The following is an 18,113-nucleotide window of genomic DNA, read 5'->3' on the forward strand; positions in this document are numbered from 1 at the left end:
TTCAGTTTTAAAATTTGCAGGATGTTATCTTTCACTTCGAATTGTTACACACTGCATGAAAGCCCATTTAAAAAAAAAAAATCAGTAATATATTGTCTATAGCATTACACAACTGCAGATAAAGAAAAAAACACTTTAGGGTGCTGCCCCTTTAAGAGCGTTGTTTTAGTGGACATATGGGATATGGGAAAAAAAGAGATTTGAGAAAAAAGCCATGCTGTTCCGCTGTAGTTTGTTATAATTCTAATGATTTCACATGAAAGATTTGATTTAGATACGATTTAACTACATAAAATGGTGTGAAAATTTGTTGGTCACCTTCCTGATTTTTTTTTTTGTTTGTTTGTTTTGGATGTTTGTCACACTTTAATGTTTCAGATCCTCAAACAAATTTAAATATTAATCAAAGATACAACACAAGTAAACACAACATGCAGTTTTTAAATGAAGGTTATTATTATGAAGGGAAAACAAAATCAAAACCCACATGGCCCTGTGTAAGTGGTTGCCCCCTAAACATAATAATTGGTTGGGCGACCCTTAGCAGCAACAACTGCAACCAAACGTTTGCAGTAACTTGCAGTGAGTCTGTTACAGCACTGTGGAGGAATTTTGGCCGACTCATCTTTACAGAATTGCTGTAATTTAGCCACATTGGAAGATTTTCAAGCTCGAACCGTAGTCATGCCACAGCATCTCAATAGGACTGAGGTCAGGATTTTGACTAGGCCACTCTAAAGTGTTTATTTTGTTTTCTTCAGCCATTCAGATATGGACTTGGTGTGTTTTGAAACACCTGACCCGACATTGTCCTTCAGGATTTTTTGGTAGACAGCAGAATTCATGGTACCATTTATCACAGCAAGTTTTCCAGGTTTTGAAGCAGCAAAACACCCCTAGACCTTCACACTAGCACCACCATATTTTACTGATGTTTTTTTTTTTTTTTTTTAAAACGCCTTCTTATTTTTATGCCACATGTAACGGGACACACACCTTCCAAAAATGTAAAATTTGTCTTATCAGTCTACAGAGTACTTTTCCAAAAGTCTGCAGGTCTTTGTCATAGCTGCCCACTAGGGGTAATTTTGGTCGGCCAGCCATTCCTGGGAAGGTTCACCACTGTTCTATGCTCATGCCATTTGTGGATAATGGCTCTCACTGTGGTTCGCTGGAGTCCCAAAACTTTAGAAATGGATTTATAACCTTTTCCAGACTGATAGATCTCATTTACTTTCTTTCTCGGTGGTCCCTGAATTTCTTTGGATCTCAAACTGATGTGTAGCTTTTGAGGATCTTTTGGTCTTCTTCACTTTGTCAGGCAGGTCCTATTTAAGTGATTTCTTGATTGTGAACAGGTGGGGGCAGTAATCAGGCCTGGGTGTGGCTAGAGAAACTGAACTCAGGTATGATAAACCACAGGTAAGTTATATTTTAACATTGATATATCTCTATGTAGATCGCCATTTGTGATTAATTAATATTATATACTTGGTTGTGTGAATGTACTTAGTTTATTGTGTTGCTTCTTGAGATATGTTGCATTTAGTTAGTAAACAAAGTTTGGCATAAGTTGTACAAAATAGATTGTTCCATAAATCTGTATTGTAATCTTAATGCAAATGTGATATGTGAAAAATTACTAAATGTTAATTGTGAACTGTTTGTGTTTACAGTTTGATCGCACCTATACAAATGTACAAGTAAACCACAACAAACCCTAAAATTTGTAAGGTGTAGTTTTGCACTCTGCACACGCTTCTCATTTAAAATATATATATTTTAAATATACTATAATATATTAAAGAATATTCTATTATTATAACAAAAACAAACAAAAATGTTTTCCCCCTATAGCACCACTGAATTGTTGTGAAACACTTTCTAGATTTATGAATAAAATATTACTTAATATAAGTTAAAAGGCTTGAATCAGCACAGTTTGCATACATATATCACTGCTTTGCTCACATACTCACATATGCATATACCTACAGTACTGGCAAACATTTTGCACTGTGAGGAATGAGATTATACTGCTCACACTCACAAAGTACCACTGATCCCAGCTGACAAATGCCCTGCACTGATGTCTGGATACCATCCAATCTCACAGTGGCCTTGGGGCGGAGAGGAATATGATTGGTTGCCACCCAGACTCAGAAATCTGAGTATTAAGCATTAAATCCAGCCTTATGATTAGTGCCAGTCTATAATGTCCTGCCCTGAGAACAATTCCCAAGACACTTTAGCAAAAACATTATAAAGTTTCGACGAAACAAACATCGCAGAAGATTTATTTGACACAACTTTGTAAAGTCTGCTTTTTTATGGTAAAAACGACCATTGTAGAAGATTTATCTGATGCTATCCTTTACATAAAGTTTTATTTTGTGTCTCCCATAAATCAATATAAGCAATGTGATTTTCGAGCACACAACAGATTGTTGTGTGTAAATTATTCTCTCTTCAAGGGCCAAGTCTCGCTAGGCTCGGTTGCACACACAGGCAGACACTTGCATGCTCAACACGAGAAAGTAGAAAGAAACCGGAGAGAAAGTCTTGTCTGATTGGTAATAGTGTATTGATTAGCGACTCGGTTCAATCCTATGGTTTGTTGGCAGTTGGAGCACAACTATCCAACCTGTTCTCAGAGCAATCAACAAAATAAAATGCTGACAAACAAACCTAAAGACAAATAAACCAATAATGTTGCTAAAAATCGCACATTTATTGATTAATTTAGCTTTTAAATTATTCACACAACCATCATCTTTTCTCTGTTCCGTAACGAGCGCAGCCGTTCATTCTTTGGGTCTGCTGAGTTTACTTTGAATGAAACTAGTTCTGTCATTCTCTGCTGACATGCTAAAAGTTTCTACACTACTGAGCTAATATATTCCTATTGATTCTATAACCACAGCCTGTAAGACACATCACACACAATGGAATTCGCATGTGATATAGCAAAACCACACAGTAATCCAGAAATTGGCTTACAAGATGTGAACTTCATGTTTTAAAGATGAGCTAAACTACATCAGACAGGTGACAGTACTGTCAATGTGAGTTTTATATTATATATGACAAATAATAGAATGCAGTTTTCTTAAATGTTCTTAAGAGGCAAGCTTAAGGTGACAGTTTGACACGCACTGCTGTTTAACATTGTATGTTGAATCACTTGATCTCTGGGTCTACATCTTATTAAAACAATATTTCAGCCAAAGATGAAAATTTTGCCATCATTCATCCACCCTCATGTCATTCTTAACTCTTTCTTTGACTTATTTTTTCTTTTGTGGAGCAAGAAAAGGGGAATTTATAAAGTTTATTTGCAAAAACAGACATATATTTGAAAACTGTTATATTTAAAAAAAAAATGAACTCTTCACGGTCTTCTGAATCCACATCGTAGTTTCATGTGAGAAACAGAAAATAAATAAATAAATAAATAAAAATTATTCACTAAATATTCACTAAGCTAAGCTAAGAACAAAGGTGTAAACATCATTTCATCCACTCTTTCATTCATTCATTTAATCCAAAGTATCTAAACCTACCCTTCAAATAATTAATTCACAATGTTTGCTAACTAACTTACAGATCCTATTCAAGCATCAATTTTACATTTTTTTAATTTTTTTGTTTGTTTTTTCAGTTTTGCCATAAGACTTCACAGCTAGGTTTTTGATAACACTGGTTGAAACTATGAGTCTCATAAACTAAGAATTTACATAATTTTAAAATAAAGGTCAATCTTATCAACAAATATATTTATTTAATAAACAAAATATTTGAAACAATTTATTACATAGTAACTACTAAGTAACTACTCCTTTAAACTAAATGCATTGCATTTACAAAAAAAAATAGTTTATGCAGTTTTATTATGCATATTACTACAATTGAATACACCTACTGTTAACCTAAATATATTCAGTGACAATGCATGCACCTTCATACACATTCATACACACATTCATCTTGTCATTTTTCAGGCCTACACTCCTGTTAATTATGAGCAAGCTTTTTATAGATTCAAGCCGCCGCGTGGCTTTACAGCAACATAAAATAATGCATCACTTTCCCAAGAGTATTTCTCACGCTCTCAGCTAGATCTTTGCTTAGATCCCAGTGTGAGCACACCACAGGGACTATTTGTCACTGTAGTACTGATCAAACTCCTCCTCTTTAATACTGCTTATCTTCCCTTATTGATCTTCATTTTACTGCCTCTCTATTGATACCAAGATGCTGTAAATGAGTAGTCCATTTAAAATCTTTTGATCCTCTAAGTTTTGCTGTGCAGGAAATGATCTAGAAACCATGCACCGCTAGTTTGTTGTTTTATCATCCTCATGGGGAGATCTGGAGATCTGCAGGCTTATCTTTAATGGTAGAGCAAGCACACTCATGTTACAGTATATACTAGGAACATAAAATGGGGATGAGTAAGCAATAAAAGTGTGGAAAGAAAATAAAATGAGCCTGTTCATTTGTTTCTAGTCTTGCACGTTATATCACAATAATTGATCATATAATTTGTATATCACGCTCATCAATGTGAATATTTGGGTAAACAACAAAATGAATCAATTCCATCTGAGATTTATAGGATTTATAACGATTTGATTCCTCGAGTTTAGATGAAATCAAATTATTAAATTCAGTAGTTTTTCACAATGGAAACAAAGGAAACAAGACGTAAAAAAGTATTATTTCTTCCTGCCGTCAACGTACCTTGGTGCACTTTTTTAGCGAGACACAAAATATGTAGCTAACGGAGTATGTTCTTGAGAGGTGAGGAGCTCTGGTTCGAATCCTATGTAACTACAGTTCGACAATACAGATCAAATCTGTGTAAAAGGAAGTAGAAATGGCATGGTTGCGTCAACAAATGTGTTTTTATATCAGTTTAGCATTTGTTAACACTATAGAGTAGGTTTAGGGTTGGATTTGATGTAGGGCATATTTCCAACATAATAGAGCATTAACTTTAAGGCCACGGAAATTTTATGCCGCAATACATATCTATATCAACATAATAAAAATGCACCAGTGGAAACTCAGTGGACATTTCTCTTTGAAACTTGGTCGAAACGTCAAGTAAGGCAGTAAGTAAAAATAGTGTTGCAAAAAAAGTGTACAGGGGTACATATTTTTATGAGACCAGGTCAATTTATTTTAAGGCTGTAACTTCAGAAAGGGGCGGAAATGACAGAATTCTTGATACCAATTCAATTCAATTTTGATACCAATAGCTAATACTAGCTTAATATAGTAAGCAAAAGGTTGTTTCGGGAGATAATAAAGAAAATATTAAATATAGACAGGATCTGAGAAAACAGTCCCAGGAAAAGGTGTCAGACTAAAATCACCCTAGAGACAGGTAAAGTAATTAGTACTTGTGGAGATCAGAAATAACCCTAGGAGTAACAGCTGCACACTTTCTGTACTGACTAATGACAAGTATATTGCTGTATGTTTTAACTTTATCACTTAGGAAATGTTTGAACTGAAGAATGAGTGTGTATTCAGGAAATGTAATAGCTAAAGATAATGGTGAATAAAAGTCCTGAAGATACTGCTGTGCTAAAGCCAATGGCTATAGCTAAAGAAAATGTCTTCTGACCATAAACATCCATTGTGGTTATAAAGATGAGCCCAGCATATCAATATCTTGTTGTAAACAGAAATGCACAAATGCTCTAATATTGCCACAAAACCGATACCAAAGAATTCAATTCTTTTAGTGTAATGGGCAGTTATAAATGTTTAGATATAAGTTAGGAAGATTTTTATTTAGCAATGATCCATTAAAAGTTTGTTCACATCATCAAAATAATAGCTAGATTATAGATATACAGTAAATAAGGTGGGGGAATATATGGTAAGTATGTATTAGCACCTAAACAAGCAGTCTTCAGATTATATCTTATCACATTCTGGAAAGTCAAGGAAAGACATTCAATGCTGAATAAATGTGTTCAATAAACATGTGAATGAATATTTTATTGACAACATATGGAGAAAATACGGAGAAGCTTAGATAAGATAGCATTTCTTCCAAACACCTTTTTTACTTACTCCAAAGTGTTATCAGAGGCATAAAGGAACAGTTTATCTCAATAAAGCAGTAATTTTCCCTTTCTGCCCTAAGAAAAGAGTGGAAGCAAATCTCCAGGAAAGGTTGTGCATCACTTTCTAAATCTAAAACTGAAAGATTATTTGGATTTATCGTTGTTAGCAGTCTCCGGGATTTTCTGCCCAGACTTCATTTCTTTTCAGTCGCGCTGACACGCTCTTATCACCTCTAACATTTACCTCCGCAGTCCAGGTTGTACCCCAGGCCCTGCTAGCTAAACACCCAATGGCTAGCCTGCCCTTTTACACATGCTACATAGCCCCTGGCTAAATGTCATTAGTCACCGATGAGGATCAAAGCTAAAATGGCCCACTAGCTTGTGTAATGTCAACGTGTAGCATTAATTAAAACCGTGTCTGTTTTTAATTAATTTCACTAATCGGGAGGAGTAGAATTGATCCCGGGTCGGTGTTAGCGGCCATGTCACCGTGTAGCAGCAGACGAGACAAGGTAAATGTAATCTCAAATGGCGACCACTGGAAATGTGTAGAAGGCTGTGGTGATGTGAGATGTTAAGATGCAGATCGCACTTGTATTTATTTGCTTAATTAAATGCGGCTCATTGTTATGGAGACAGTGACCCCAATTAGCTACAGCCCAAAATACTTCAGGTAAACACAAACATATTTGGTGATGTTCTATCAAATGCTAATTTGTTAATTCACATGAATGCTGCCATAACAATTAGGCACTGAGGGTTTTTGAGGTATTAAGTCCATATGAAACATTTGACGTTATATATTGCAAAACAAATATTAATAAAATGTATGCCCTGAGTGATTTCATGTTTAAATCAGATCGAATTTGATCAAGATATTTAAAAAAAAAACTAATGCTGATCTGAAAAAATGTATTATTATCAATGAAAGCAGTTGTGCTGCCTGACTTTAAACACACACATATATATATATATATATATATATATATATATATATATATATATATATATATTACTCCACCCTACAAAATCACAGTATTATATAGTGCTCAAAAGTATTCATTCCCTTGATAAATATGATTATAAAAAGGCTGTGAAAATGGTTTATCCATTAGACATTTCATTCAAAAAAGTACAATACATAAAATAAATCAATAAATCTAATCCTTAAATATAAATGAATAAGTGGGGGGAATCACTTATTTTTTACATGTTTCCATTCATAATTGCCATGGCAATTCCTGTTCCCAAATGAATATAAGGAACACAAATTCCTATAATCACTGATCACACTGAGTAAAATCAAATAATATATTGCTCTTTTTACCTTCTTTCTTGAAGTCATTTTTACTTAATTTACTGATGCTTTGCTGAATAAAATCATGAAAAAAGTCACTGAGCCCAGCCATTTGAATGTCCTAGTAGTGTACCTGTTATCTTGAAGGCTTTTTGCATCAAGTCCACAAAACATTTGAAGTCATATACTGTAACAGCACTGCTGTGAGTTATATTGCATGTCACTAGCAGTTGATGTCATCTCTGCATCTGTCGAATAGCATCATGTTGCTATCACATGCCCTCGTAAACACGGTGCCCACCCCTCCTGTACGCAAAAACAATAATAATGTGCTTTGACAGAACAGATTGTGCGACACTAATATAAATAAAGAGACTATCACTCTTCGTTATGCCTGCTGCTCTCTGATGACACATCTGCCTCGTGTTTTGATGTTGGGTTACGTCTAACCAATCACAGCTCAAGCGAGGTATAAACGTAGAGTTATCCAATCACATTGCGCGTTGGACTTGTTCATCGAGCCAATTAAAAAGAAAGGTGGGATGACATTGCTAAGAGCTGAGAGGTAATTGCAGAGGTAACCTGTGCCCACAAGGCTTTTGAGAGTTTTTGTGCATCTGAGAGAGCGAGAAGAGAATAATTAATATTCTCCGTCATTCTTGGTTCCTGAAGGTCTGAACGGGCCCCATGTTTTATCATCCTGAAATGTTGTTAAATGTTAATGGGAACCTATTTTTACATGGGCCATTCCACCACACTCTCAACCCCCCTGAATAAAACATTAGTACCAACACGCTGGCCAACGCTTGACGCCCTTGCTCTGTGATTGCAGATATATTCAGTGTTCGGGATGGATGACTTGTGTTTACTAACTGAATTGTCCCGTTTATTCACTGTCTTATAGGAGCAACTTAAATGCTCTCTTTATGGTGTCAAGCTCCTTTTTTCTCGTATACCAGCGAGAAATAACACCTGTAAGCATGTCGATGAGAGCTACCAAATAGAGTTACATAGTAACTTCCATAACATCAGACTGTTTGGTTAATGAGCACGTTTAACAATCTCAATCTCAGAGTCTTCACAATTTACGTTAGAATGTTATATAGCACCGAGAATACTTTTTGGGTGAAAAAAACGGCATTTTCTTCTCTTTTCCGCTTCGGTTTTGGAGGCGCATTCATGAGAGCACCATGACACATATGTACAGTGCTGCTGACATAACTCAGTGCACATTCTATTTTTAATAAAGACATACATAAAATTGATAACTATAATGTGAATTTTAGGAATAAAAATTGTGCAATGGCTAAATTTTATATGTGGGATTGTGCTAAATTTTCAGCATAATTACTCCAGTATTCAGTGTCATATGATCCTTCATAAATCAGTCTATGTTCATGCTATGCTCAAGGAATCGTCATCATTATCACAATTATAAACACTGCAGATTAATATTAACTGTAATATAATACTTTTTTTAGGATTTATTCATGAATAGAAAATTGTACAGACCCCATATTTTTTAATATGGATCATATGCGTTATATTTTTTCACTTCTTGAATTGTGTATTTTAATATTTTCAACCTTCAGAGTGACATATATGAGTTTGTTTGCGTTGCTCTGACGATTTGGAATGCTTCACCTCAAGGCATACATAATGGTTTCAGTCTTCCAATTTTTAAATCCAATTTTAAAACTGAATTCTCAAGCAGCCAGTATGCAGAGTTCATGTATGACATTAAGGAGAGGTGAAGATTCTGACTAAGAAGAGAGATTTCTTTCTAAAACACTGCAAACAGCAGTCACATGGAAAGAAATAAATTGGGAGAAAAGAAACTTCTGTGTTGCTGTTGTTCTTGCTATCATTAAAGTGTTTATATTGTGTATCTGCCACTAATACCTTTAACATATATATTAATCTAAGTTTGTTTTAAAATAATTGTACGTATGGTGTGCATGCACCAACTATATTTTAATAGCTTAAACCTCATATAGAGTTGTAAATATAAACATAAATATGAGTAATAATAGGAATATAATATGAACAGTCATGGCGTCTAAATAAACTCTAAAACTAGTTTTCTGATGCATGAGAGAGATTGAAACTTGCAGACTCTTGTGGATATGTTGGCTCTCTCTTGTGCATTAGCTGCATTTTCAATTTTTCTCATTCTCCACTGATCAGCAAAAAAAGTGAGCAGCTCTACCCTATGAGTACGTGGATTGTGTTTAGACTCCTGAGAAGGGATTTACAATCATTTCAACAATTCCTAGAGAATCAACTTGATATTTTTTTCTTGTCTCAACATTTGTTTAAGGATGAAATAAAAGCGGATATTACTAAGGGGAGGAGAATGAGAGAAAACATCCTATTCCTCCTACATCACACGGAGTGTGGAAATAATGCCTACAACAGGAAACTTTTGTCTCATTTTAGCAACTCCCAATACAGGCATTCTAGCAACAAGGCCACAAGGGAGTACTATAGAGAAGGAGCGGGAGAGAGAGAGAGAGAGAAAATGATAGATAGTTCATATGAAAGAGAGAGCATGGGAGAGAATAGTTGTGCAACATTCACAAAAGACAGAAGGTAAGGAGACAAAAATAAACTTTTGTCTTTGTGCCTATTGTGACGTATGCTTAGAACCTGAGAGGGACACTTATAAAACATGTGCAAGACCTTTGTTATAAGTCACCACGAACATAGAAGCATGCGAACACACACATACATCAGGTCTTTAATGAATTAGCTTGTCCTAGGCAATGACATTACCACTGTAACCTGACTAACTCAGCTTTTTATACAAAGCACAGAGGGATATATGCTGAAAAGACATCCTTAAATTAGCACTGCAGAGTCGCTGTGACTTTACCACTAATGGCAAGAGATCTTGCTTTACCCCGCACGCATATCCTGTTTCCTGTCCTGAATCTTGGTGAAAAACAAGGAAACAGCTTTGCATGTATCAGCATAATAATTTCAGCTCAGGAACTGAACTGATCTTGCAAAATAAACGAAACTATAAGAGATAAAATACATGGTTAAATATAAAGCAGGATTAGATGCACTACCATTCAAAACTTTGGGGTCAGTTCTTTCTTTCTTTCTAAAGAAATTAGGCTGATTCGTTTGATCAATGAAATCAAAAAGTGACGGTAAAGACATTTATATTGTGTGAAAAGATTTCTATTTGTCAAACAAATGCTCTTAAACTATATAAATAACAATACATATATGTTTCAATAAAAATATTAGGCATCACAACTGTTTTCAACATTACTACTTCTACTATTACTAATTCTAGTAAGAATAATCATCATCGTCATCAAAAGATATGTCTTCTGGGATCATATCAGACCGTGAAGTAATGGCTACTGAAAATTCACATATATTTCATTTTATATTCATGTAGAAAACATCTGCTTGATTGGAATAATGGTTGGCAATATATTCTGTATTTTGGTCTGCATTCCTGATGGCGTACAAAAAATTCATATTTCACACATAAACTAGAAATCTGAGTTTCTAACCTTTTTTGTTTTGACAAAATACAGATGTACTTTCATAACAGCCTGACAATAAAATCATAGAGTCAGTTCATAAAGACATGTTGAGACCAATAGTATATGATTATAAGTATGTACTATAAAGTGATGCATGCAACTATTAATACGTCAGTCTTGTCCTCAATACAGGGTGAAGAAAAATACCATTTATTAATGGCAGCAAGCAGCTATTTTGAAGTCTGATTCAAATTCATACATTTATGCAGGTTATTTGTCAGCCAAACAATGTCATAAAAATTTCAGTGTGTTTACTTGGTAGATAAGAATATATTGAAGCCCAAACCCATTTTCAGTAAAGTGCCATTATATAAAATGTAAATTTTGTTGCTATTTGCTGTCTTCAAACTGCTTTTATTTTGTATTGCTATTTTTAAAATCCCCTTTCTTTTTTTGCCGGGTTTAGAGTTTCTAGAGTAACTTTCATGTTTTTGTTTTTTTTTTACTTTTCAACCATGGTGACTACATACTGTCACATCTCATGCTGCCCCTCATGTACTGTACCGCATCTTTATTCATCCTTCTCTAGCACCTTTCCTTTCATATGTTTCCATTTCGGTCTCTCTTTTATGAGTGCCTGTGTCACACATCATTGGTGGCCTTGAAGAGGCAGGGTGTCAATCCAGGCCATGGCACAATCCCTCTTTGTAGGAGATGCCAAAACAGCTTGTCTGCAGGATTCAGCTTTACAGCTCAAGGCTTTCCTTGCAGACCAAGACCACCATGTCCAGTCCCCCTGACCCCAAGCTTCTGGCTTTCTACACTAGGTGGATTAATTGTAATTTGCGATGTCGCACCCTCACAGTCATCTGAAACGAATGACCCAAAATGGCTGCGGTGTTGCTGTGAGGGTATGTTGGGATTTGCGGCGCTGTGTTCTCGGTGGGGTGCTGAGGGTAAAAGCAAAAGCCCCTCGACAGGCTTTGATGTGCGCTGGTGATTATTGAGGCTAATCAGGATTGCCATCAGCGAGCTAGCAGCAAGCCAGTGCTTTGTTTGTGTTCTTTAATGCTAATCACTGTGGCTAACACATTAGGCACTTTGATTTATTGGCTCAAGGACAAGGCTTCTTTATAAGTTTATCTGAGAAGTGGTAAAGGGGTTTATCATTATTAATTAATGTGCACTCTAAGCAGGCTTAGCGACCATTGTTTCTGCACAGTGACTTAAGCGCAGAGACAGCTACACCTCTATTAGGTTGAGTTTCGCCTATTATACCATTATATACTGATACTGCTCCCCAACATGGGATAGCATATGCTACTTAATAATCTGAAGCAGCAGGATTGGTGAAAAGTTTACATCTGGCTAAAATGGGGTTTTCAAAATGTTTGCTAAAAGGTCTTCTGATTTTGTCAGTTACAAAATTGTTAGTTGCAAATTACTGTTGAGAAACAGTGCTAAAGAAAAACCTGAAAAGAGTATTGTTTCAGTAAACCAGAAGCAAATGAGATGAAGCGAAACAGTGACAGGACATCTTTAAACTAAAGCACTTTAAGCAGGTTAATGAGCTTATCCAAATACATCCTATAAATATGAGATTAATCACAAGTACATTGATACAGAAATATCAATATACAACAATATTGCCTCTCCTCAAATAACATGATCCGAATAACAACTGTGATAACTGTGTGTTTGTTTTTGCTAAACATATACTAAATATATAAATTGTAGTAAGAGTAAAGTTGTCTAAATTTAGCCAATTCATATTTTAATGTTTCAAGGGAATTCATATTTAAAGCAGATGAACATGAAACATGAATTTCCTTAAACCCTTAAAATATTAATAGATACTGACAGATATATATATCTAGAGAGATAGATAGATAGATAGATAGATAGATAGATAGATAGATAGATAGATAGCCACAGTGTGTTGCAGAGAGATGCAAAGAAAAAGAGAGGGAAAGCGAATGAGGGAAATCGATCAACAACGTTGTGTTTACAACTGGGTGCTAAAGGTCAACAGAGGCCAAACACAAATGAACCGGAACATGATGCATGCGTACAGCAGCAGTTTGGGGAATCGCCCAGCCCTGTGTACTTCTCTGCATGTGTGCTTGACAAAGAATGTGTGCCTGTGTGCTTGCTCTATTCATCTTAGTGATCTACACTCTGTCCTGTCACATATATCAAGAGTTCAAGCTAGAATCTCTAGAACACTTACTCCAGCATCACAGCTGGTACCTGCAATGACAGACCAGCGATGTCTGAAACCATGCCAATTTACACTTCCTGTCAGCATGGTGGGTGTGCCAGCATTTGATGGAGAGTGCCGAAATGTCCTTAATTTTTACACTTTATTGTTTGACAAACGCAAAAGTGACGAAAAGATGCTAAATAAAGCGTGCCGCGTTCAACCACACGAATGTCCTGTTATTTTCAATTGTTTTTAAATCGCTATTCCACAGCTGTCCTTTCTTTTTTCATTCTTTCTACTATTAACACGTAATAAAAGGTGTATAAATGTCACAAGATGGAAAGATGGTTGGATAGATAGATAGATACTACAGGCTTAAAAGACATCAGCCAGCAGATTTACTCGCTAAATGGCAGCACAGAGCGAAATAACTTCACTGAGGGATTTAGCAGGCAAAGTTCAGCAGGTTGTTTGAGCTGCTTAAGGGGGATTCAGCAGCGGCCCTGTCCCTGTGACCTGCTGCACCTGCTAAGAGAACAGGAGCAAAATCATCGTACAAAAAGTAAACCCACTACCTAATCACTTAGTTTGCTGACACCACTTTGAAAAGTCCTATTACTCTCTTTTCTTTTCTTTTCAGGCCAGTGGAAATAAAAAGTACCATGTTTGGAGATCTAACAGTACCAGGGAATATAATAAAGCACTACTTGTTTGAAACACAGAAGTGAGATAATGCTCCTTAAAAAAAAAAAAAATCTAAATATGGTTGATCTGCAAAGACTTCCCCCATCGCATATTTAGAAAACGAGACTGTACTTCTTACCCGTCTGGATTTGATCTCTTTCACATATAGTGGAAGGAGGAACTCCGACACTCCCTCTAATCTGATGCCCTCTTTGGTTACACGGAGATTTCCCATGCCATCCTGAGGGAAAGAGAGAGAGCTTGTCATGTTCATGCAAATATGTTACTGTTTAACAGCAGATTTATGCTAATGATAAGGATTGTTCTCTATGTTTATTTTCCGCTGTAATCCATACTGAGTTAAAGGAAACGCATCATTTATTTTAATAAATAAAATAAGTTAATTGAAAGTTAATTGCAATGCAAACTCATATTTATGACATATAAACTCACATTTGCAAGAAAAAGAAGGAAAATGTTTGGGACGCAGAGAATCTGAATAGTGACATATAACTCAAATATAACAACTGAGGGAAAAAATAAAAAAGAAAGAGCTTGATTGACAGGTGATCTGACCAATAATAACAGTTTGACAAATTGTGTGTATTGACACCTTTCCACAAATAAAATACTCTGATGTCTGTTTGTTTTATTCTTTTTTATCATTGGTTCATGTGCTGCTTGAACAGAGGCACTACAGAGATCTGTCACAACACATTAAAGGGCCACACAACAGAATTTATTGCTTGAATTTATTAAAAAATGACAAAATTAGAAAGCTGAGACCTTGTTTCATACCAGAAGCAGCCTGGTCTGTCTTGTCTGTCAGTTGTCAGCGTGCTGCCAGTTTCCTCAATTTTTATTATTTATTTCCTTTTTTTTTTACTGCATGAGGATACAGTGTCTGTACTGTGAGAGCAGCAAGACTTGTTGGACATAGCTACAGTAATTCCCCCCAATGATTTAGACACTTTTCCATCTTATATTTTAGAATACTTGGTTAGTTCTTTTCTCATCTCAATTATATATAACAGGGCTCAGATAAAACGCCCCTGGAGTGCCTGCAGTTACAGACACACATTCAGTCATTAGCCGGTTCAGTTTTCATATCAAAGGAATTTCATTACATGTAGTGTCGGTGTGCTTTACATTGTGAAGCATGAATCAGTTGGATTTAGCTTTTTTGAATGAGCGCTCTTCAGCCTTGTCAAGAATATGGGTGTTAAAATTGGCTATATATATATATATAGCCAAATAAATTTAGCTAAACAGATAACTAAACCAGTTTACTCCCACGTCTCTGTATTCTGCTAAATGTATGTAAACACTCGGATATGGCAGATTGTGGATTTAAGCATCTCTCAAAAGCAGTTTCTCTCTTCAATTTCGGATGCACAAAGAAAAGCCCCACGGCTATTTTCCATCTTCCTTTTCCCATTTTACTTCTCTCCTTCCCAAATGCCATTCTCTCTTTCTTCACATCCATTTTTCCATCTTCCCTCTTAATCACATTCTCAGCAACCAAGAGAGTACTGTAATGACGTCAAATGACGTCAAACTTTATGCCATGTAGTTAATTCTAAAGAGACTGGACATTCCTGAAAAAGAAACGTGCATATTTTTTTTCTTCTTCTTCTTCTTTCTGAGCGGTTAAATTCTAAAATCAGCTTTTAAAATGATTCTACCTTTTTATCATGTTGACCTTTCTCTGTTAAACCTGTTCATTTTATTTTTCAAGAGTACATTGTGTTCTTGACATTAATGAGTCAGTTACTAGAAAAGCTGATTTCATGGCTGGCTTTAAAAGCATTGTTTCAGAATTAGCACATAGAGCATTATAATTACTGCATGTGAAAGCACTGCCAGAAGATGAGGACTTTAGGTCTTGTTCCAGCACCATTTCAGGTAAACTAAAAGCTTAAAAGGTGGACTCTGTTAACCTCATGTTATTCTTTGGGAAACTAGACCATGGCACCGCTGTCAAACAAGTGAACAGTGTGAACAATGAACACCTGCAGGTGATGAGTGGGTGTTTTTTTTATTATTATTTTTGACAGCTTTCCATTTTTAGAGAAAAATAAAACATAGAAATCCATTATTTAAGATAGCCATAAGAATGTCACGCACACATACACACGCACACACATATATATGTATATATAGCAGCGTGTTTAGGATATATTAGTAGTCTCACTACTCTCTTACACTAGTGTATATACAAATCTGAAAGGGTACCCTGGCACATTTCCAACTGAGAAAAGGCAGATCTTAGCAAACTGGCCTAATAAAACCCACTGGCATTCAACCAGGAACTACTAATACCAGTGATAATGACCTCAAAACAAAAACAACGATGGGGCAACAAAACTGCTTATAAATGAAACTCCATACGCCTCAGATGCCAGGTGCATACAGTTTCTGTATGTGTTAACCAGAAACTATCCCGGTCTGTCTAACATTCAATATATTTTTGCAAATATCATGTTTTTCACTGTTAATTATATTTGTTTATATATAAAACCATAGCCAGATTGGATTGAGTTACTTTGAAATGCTTGTTGGCTCTAGCAGTGGCAGAGCTGCAGTAAAAAGGGGGTATTCTTGGTGTCAGTCTTAGCCAGTTCAATAACTAGGCCTTCTGTCAATCAGTGACCACTTTGGGAGATTCAGGGAGTGACAACAGTGTCAAGCGAGGCCTTAAGGCCTATAACTTGCTCGTATTTTAGTGCCATTACAGCTTGCATTTCTGCTTCAACTGGTGTGACAGCGGTTTGTTACCATCAACTTCCTCGACAGCAGCAGCCATCTGAGTTGCTGTTTTCTCAGCTAACATTTTCAATTTCAGCACTTCTCTCTGTCATGATCAACTGAAAGGCTTCTGCTGATCACGCTGGACTGATCTTGTTAAGATCAAACATCTCTGTGGCAAAAGGGCAAGAGATGGGAAAGCGGAACCTTTTATATAAAATCAAGGGTGCTTCTGCTTATGTTTTTTTTTTTTTTTTTTTTTTTGGTTGTTGTTTATTCCAAAAAAAGGAGATTGCCATATGTGGAAGGATCAGAGGTATGCAAATCATATATACGCTTGGTTCTTATATATTCTCTGATATAATATGTTCATACAGTTTACACATAGCAGAAAATATTATGAATATTCAAAAATGCTGCCAGAGGCTGGCAACATTTAAAAAAACATTGGCGGGGAAAGAGTTGAACTGTTTTGAAACAGTCCGCAATAAGCAAGTGAACTGAAATAGGTAAGGGTTCGTTTGAGTGACGAGAAAAAAAAACGCATTTCTCATTTCAAATTCACAAAGAATTGAGGTCTTTCACCGACTACCATACATAAAATTGTGAAAAGATTCAGGAAATCCGGATAAATCTCAGTGCTTGTACGGGAAGCCAGGAAACCTTGAATATGAAAAGGTGAATGTGCATGACCTTTCAGATGGCATTGCGTAAGAAACAGTAACTGCGGTGTTCAAAATAGCCACATGTGCTCTCGAGTACTTGACAAAAAACGTTGTCATTTACTACAGTCTGCAGTTGCAGTAAGGAATGCAACTTGAATCTCTGATACGCAGGGAGAAAGCTATACATCAATTCCATCGGGGTGCATCTGTGAAAACGTCGTGAAAATCTAATAATAACAACTATGGACTTATGAGTAGCTAAAGTTATCGAGCAAAGACTGGACAAACATTTTGCATGTCAAACTTGAAAATTGAAATTTGTAAATTTGTATCCTAAATTCTCAAATATTTAAACATTGTAATTAAAATAACAACTGATGTGACAAAATGTTAAAACATGCCTCTATTCCAGCTGTTTTGGATTGTGTTTGCAGCCATCAAAATAAAAATGTGTTATAAAAATGTGTATATTTGCAAAATACATTTAAATTGGTCAATATTTGGTTTCACTTTACATTAGGTGGCCTTAACTACTATGTACTTTCATTTAAATGAATCATTTAATACAATGCACTTACTCTGTACATGTTTTTACATTGTACTTTTAAAATACCTAGATGTACATTACATCTGTAATTAATTTCTGTAATTACACTGTTGACCTATCCCTTACACCTTAACCCTACCAATACCACTAAACCTGTCTCTAACCTTACCTGCATTTTTTTGCATATTGCGTTTTACAAAATGTGCCAACTTTTTTTTAGACTGGGGTTCTATTGTCATTTTCTTGTCACAGGTGCCTGTACTTCCATTCATGACACAAACTAGATTCCAAATGGATCATTCATCAACCTCTTCATCAGCTCTGCAGACACAAATGTGTACTCCTCCAGAGTAATTTTTAAATACAGCACAAGTGTG

At 35.7% G+C, this 18,113-nt stretch overlaps 1 protein-coding gene across 1 annotated transcript in view; it reads right to left on the reverse strand.

The window, feature by feature from the left end:
• The window catches only part of LOC122347442 (zeta-sarcoglycan), a 223,399-nt gene that overhangs the window by 55,460 nt on the left and 149,826 nt on the right, over nucleotides 1–18,113 (reverse strand). The window contains exon 3 of the mRNA XM_043242763.1: nucleotides 13,916–14,017. Coding sequence (XP_043098698.1) covers nucleotides 13,916–14,017 — 102 coding nt within the window. The remainder of the gene's footprint in view (nucleotides 1–13,915; nucleotides 14,018–18,113) is intronic.

This window comes from Puntigrus tetrazona, chromosome 1, assembly GCF_018831695.1.
Source record: "Puntigrus tetrazona isolate hp1 chromosome 1, ASM1883169v1, whole genome shotgun sequence".
Classification (NCBI taxonomy): Eukaryota; Metazoa; Chordata; class Actinopteri; order Cypriniformes; family Cyprinidae; genus Puntigrus; species Puntigrus tetrazona.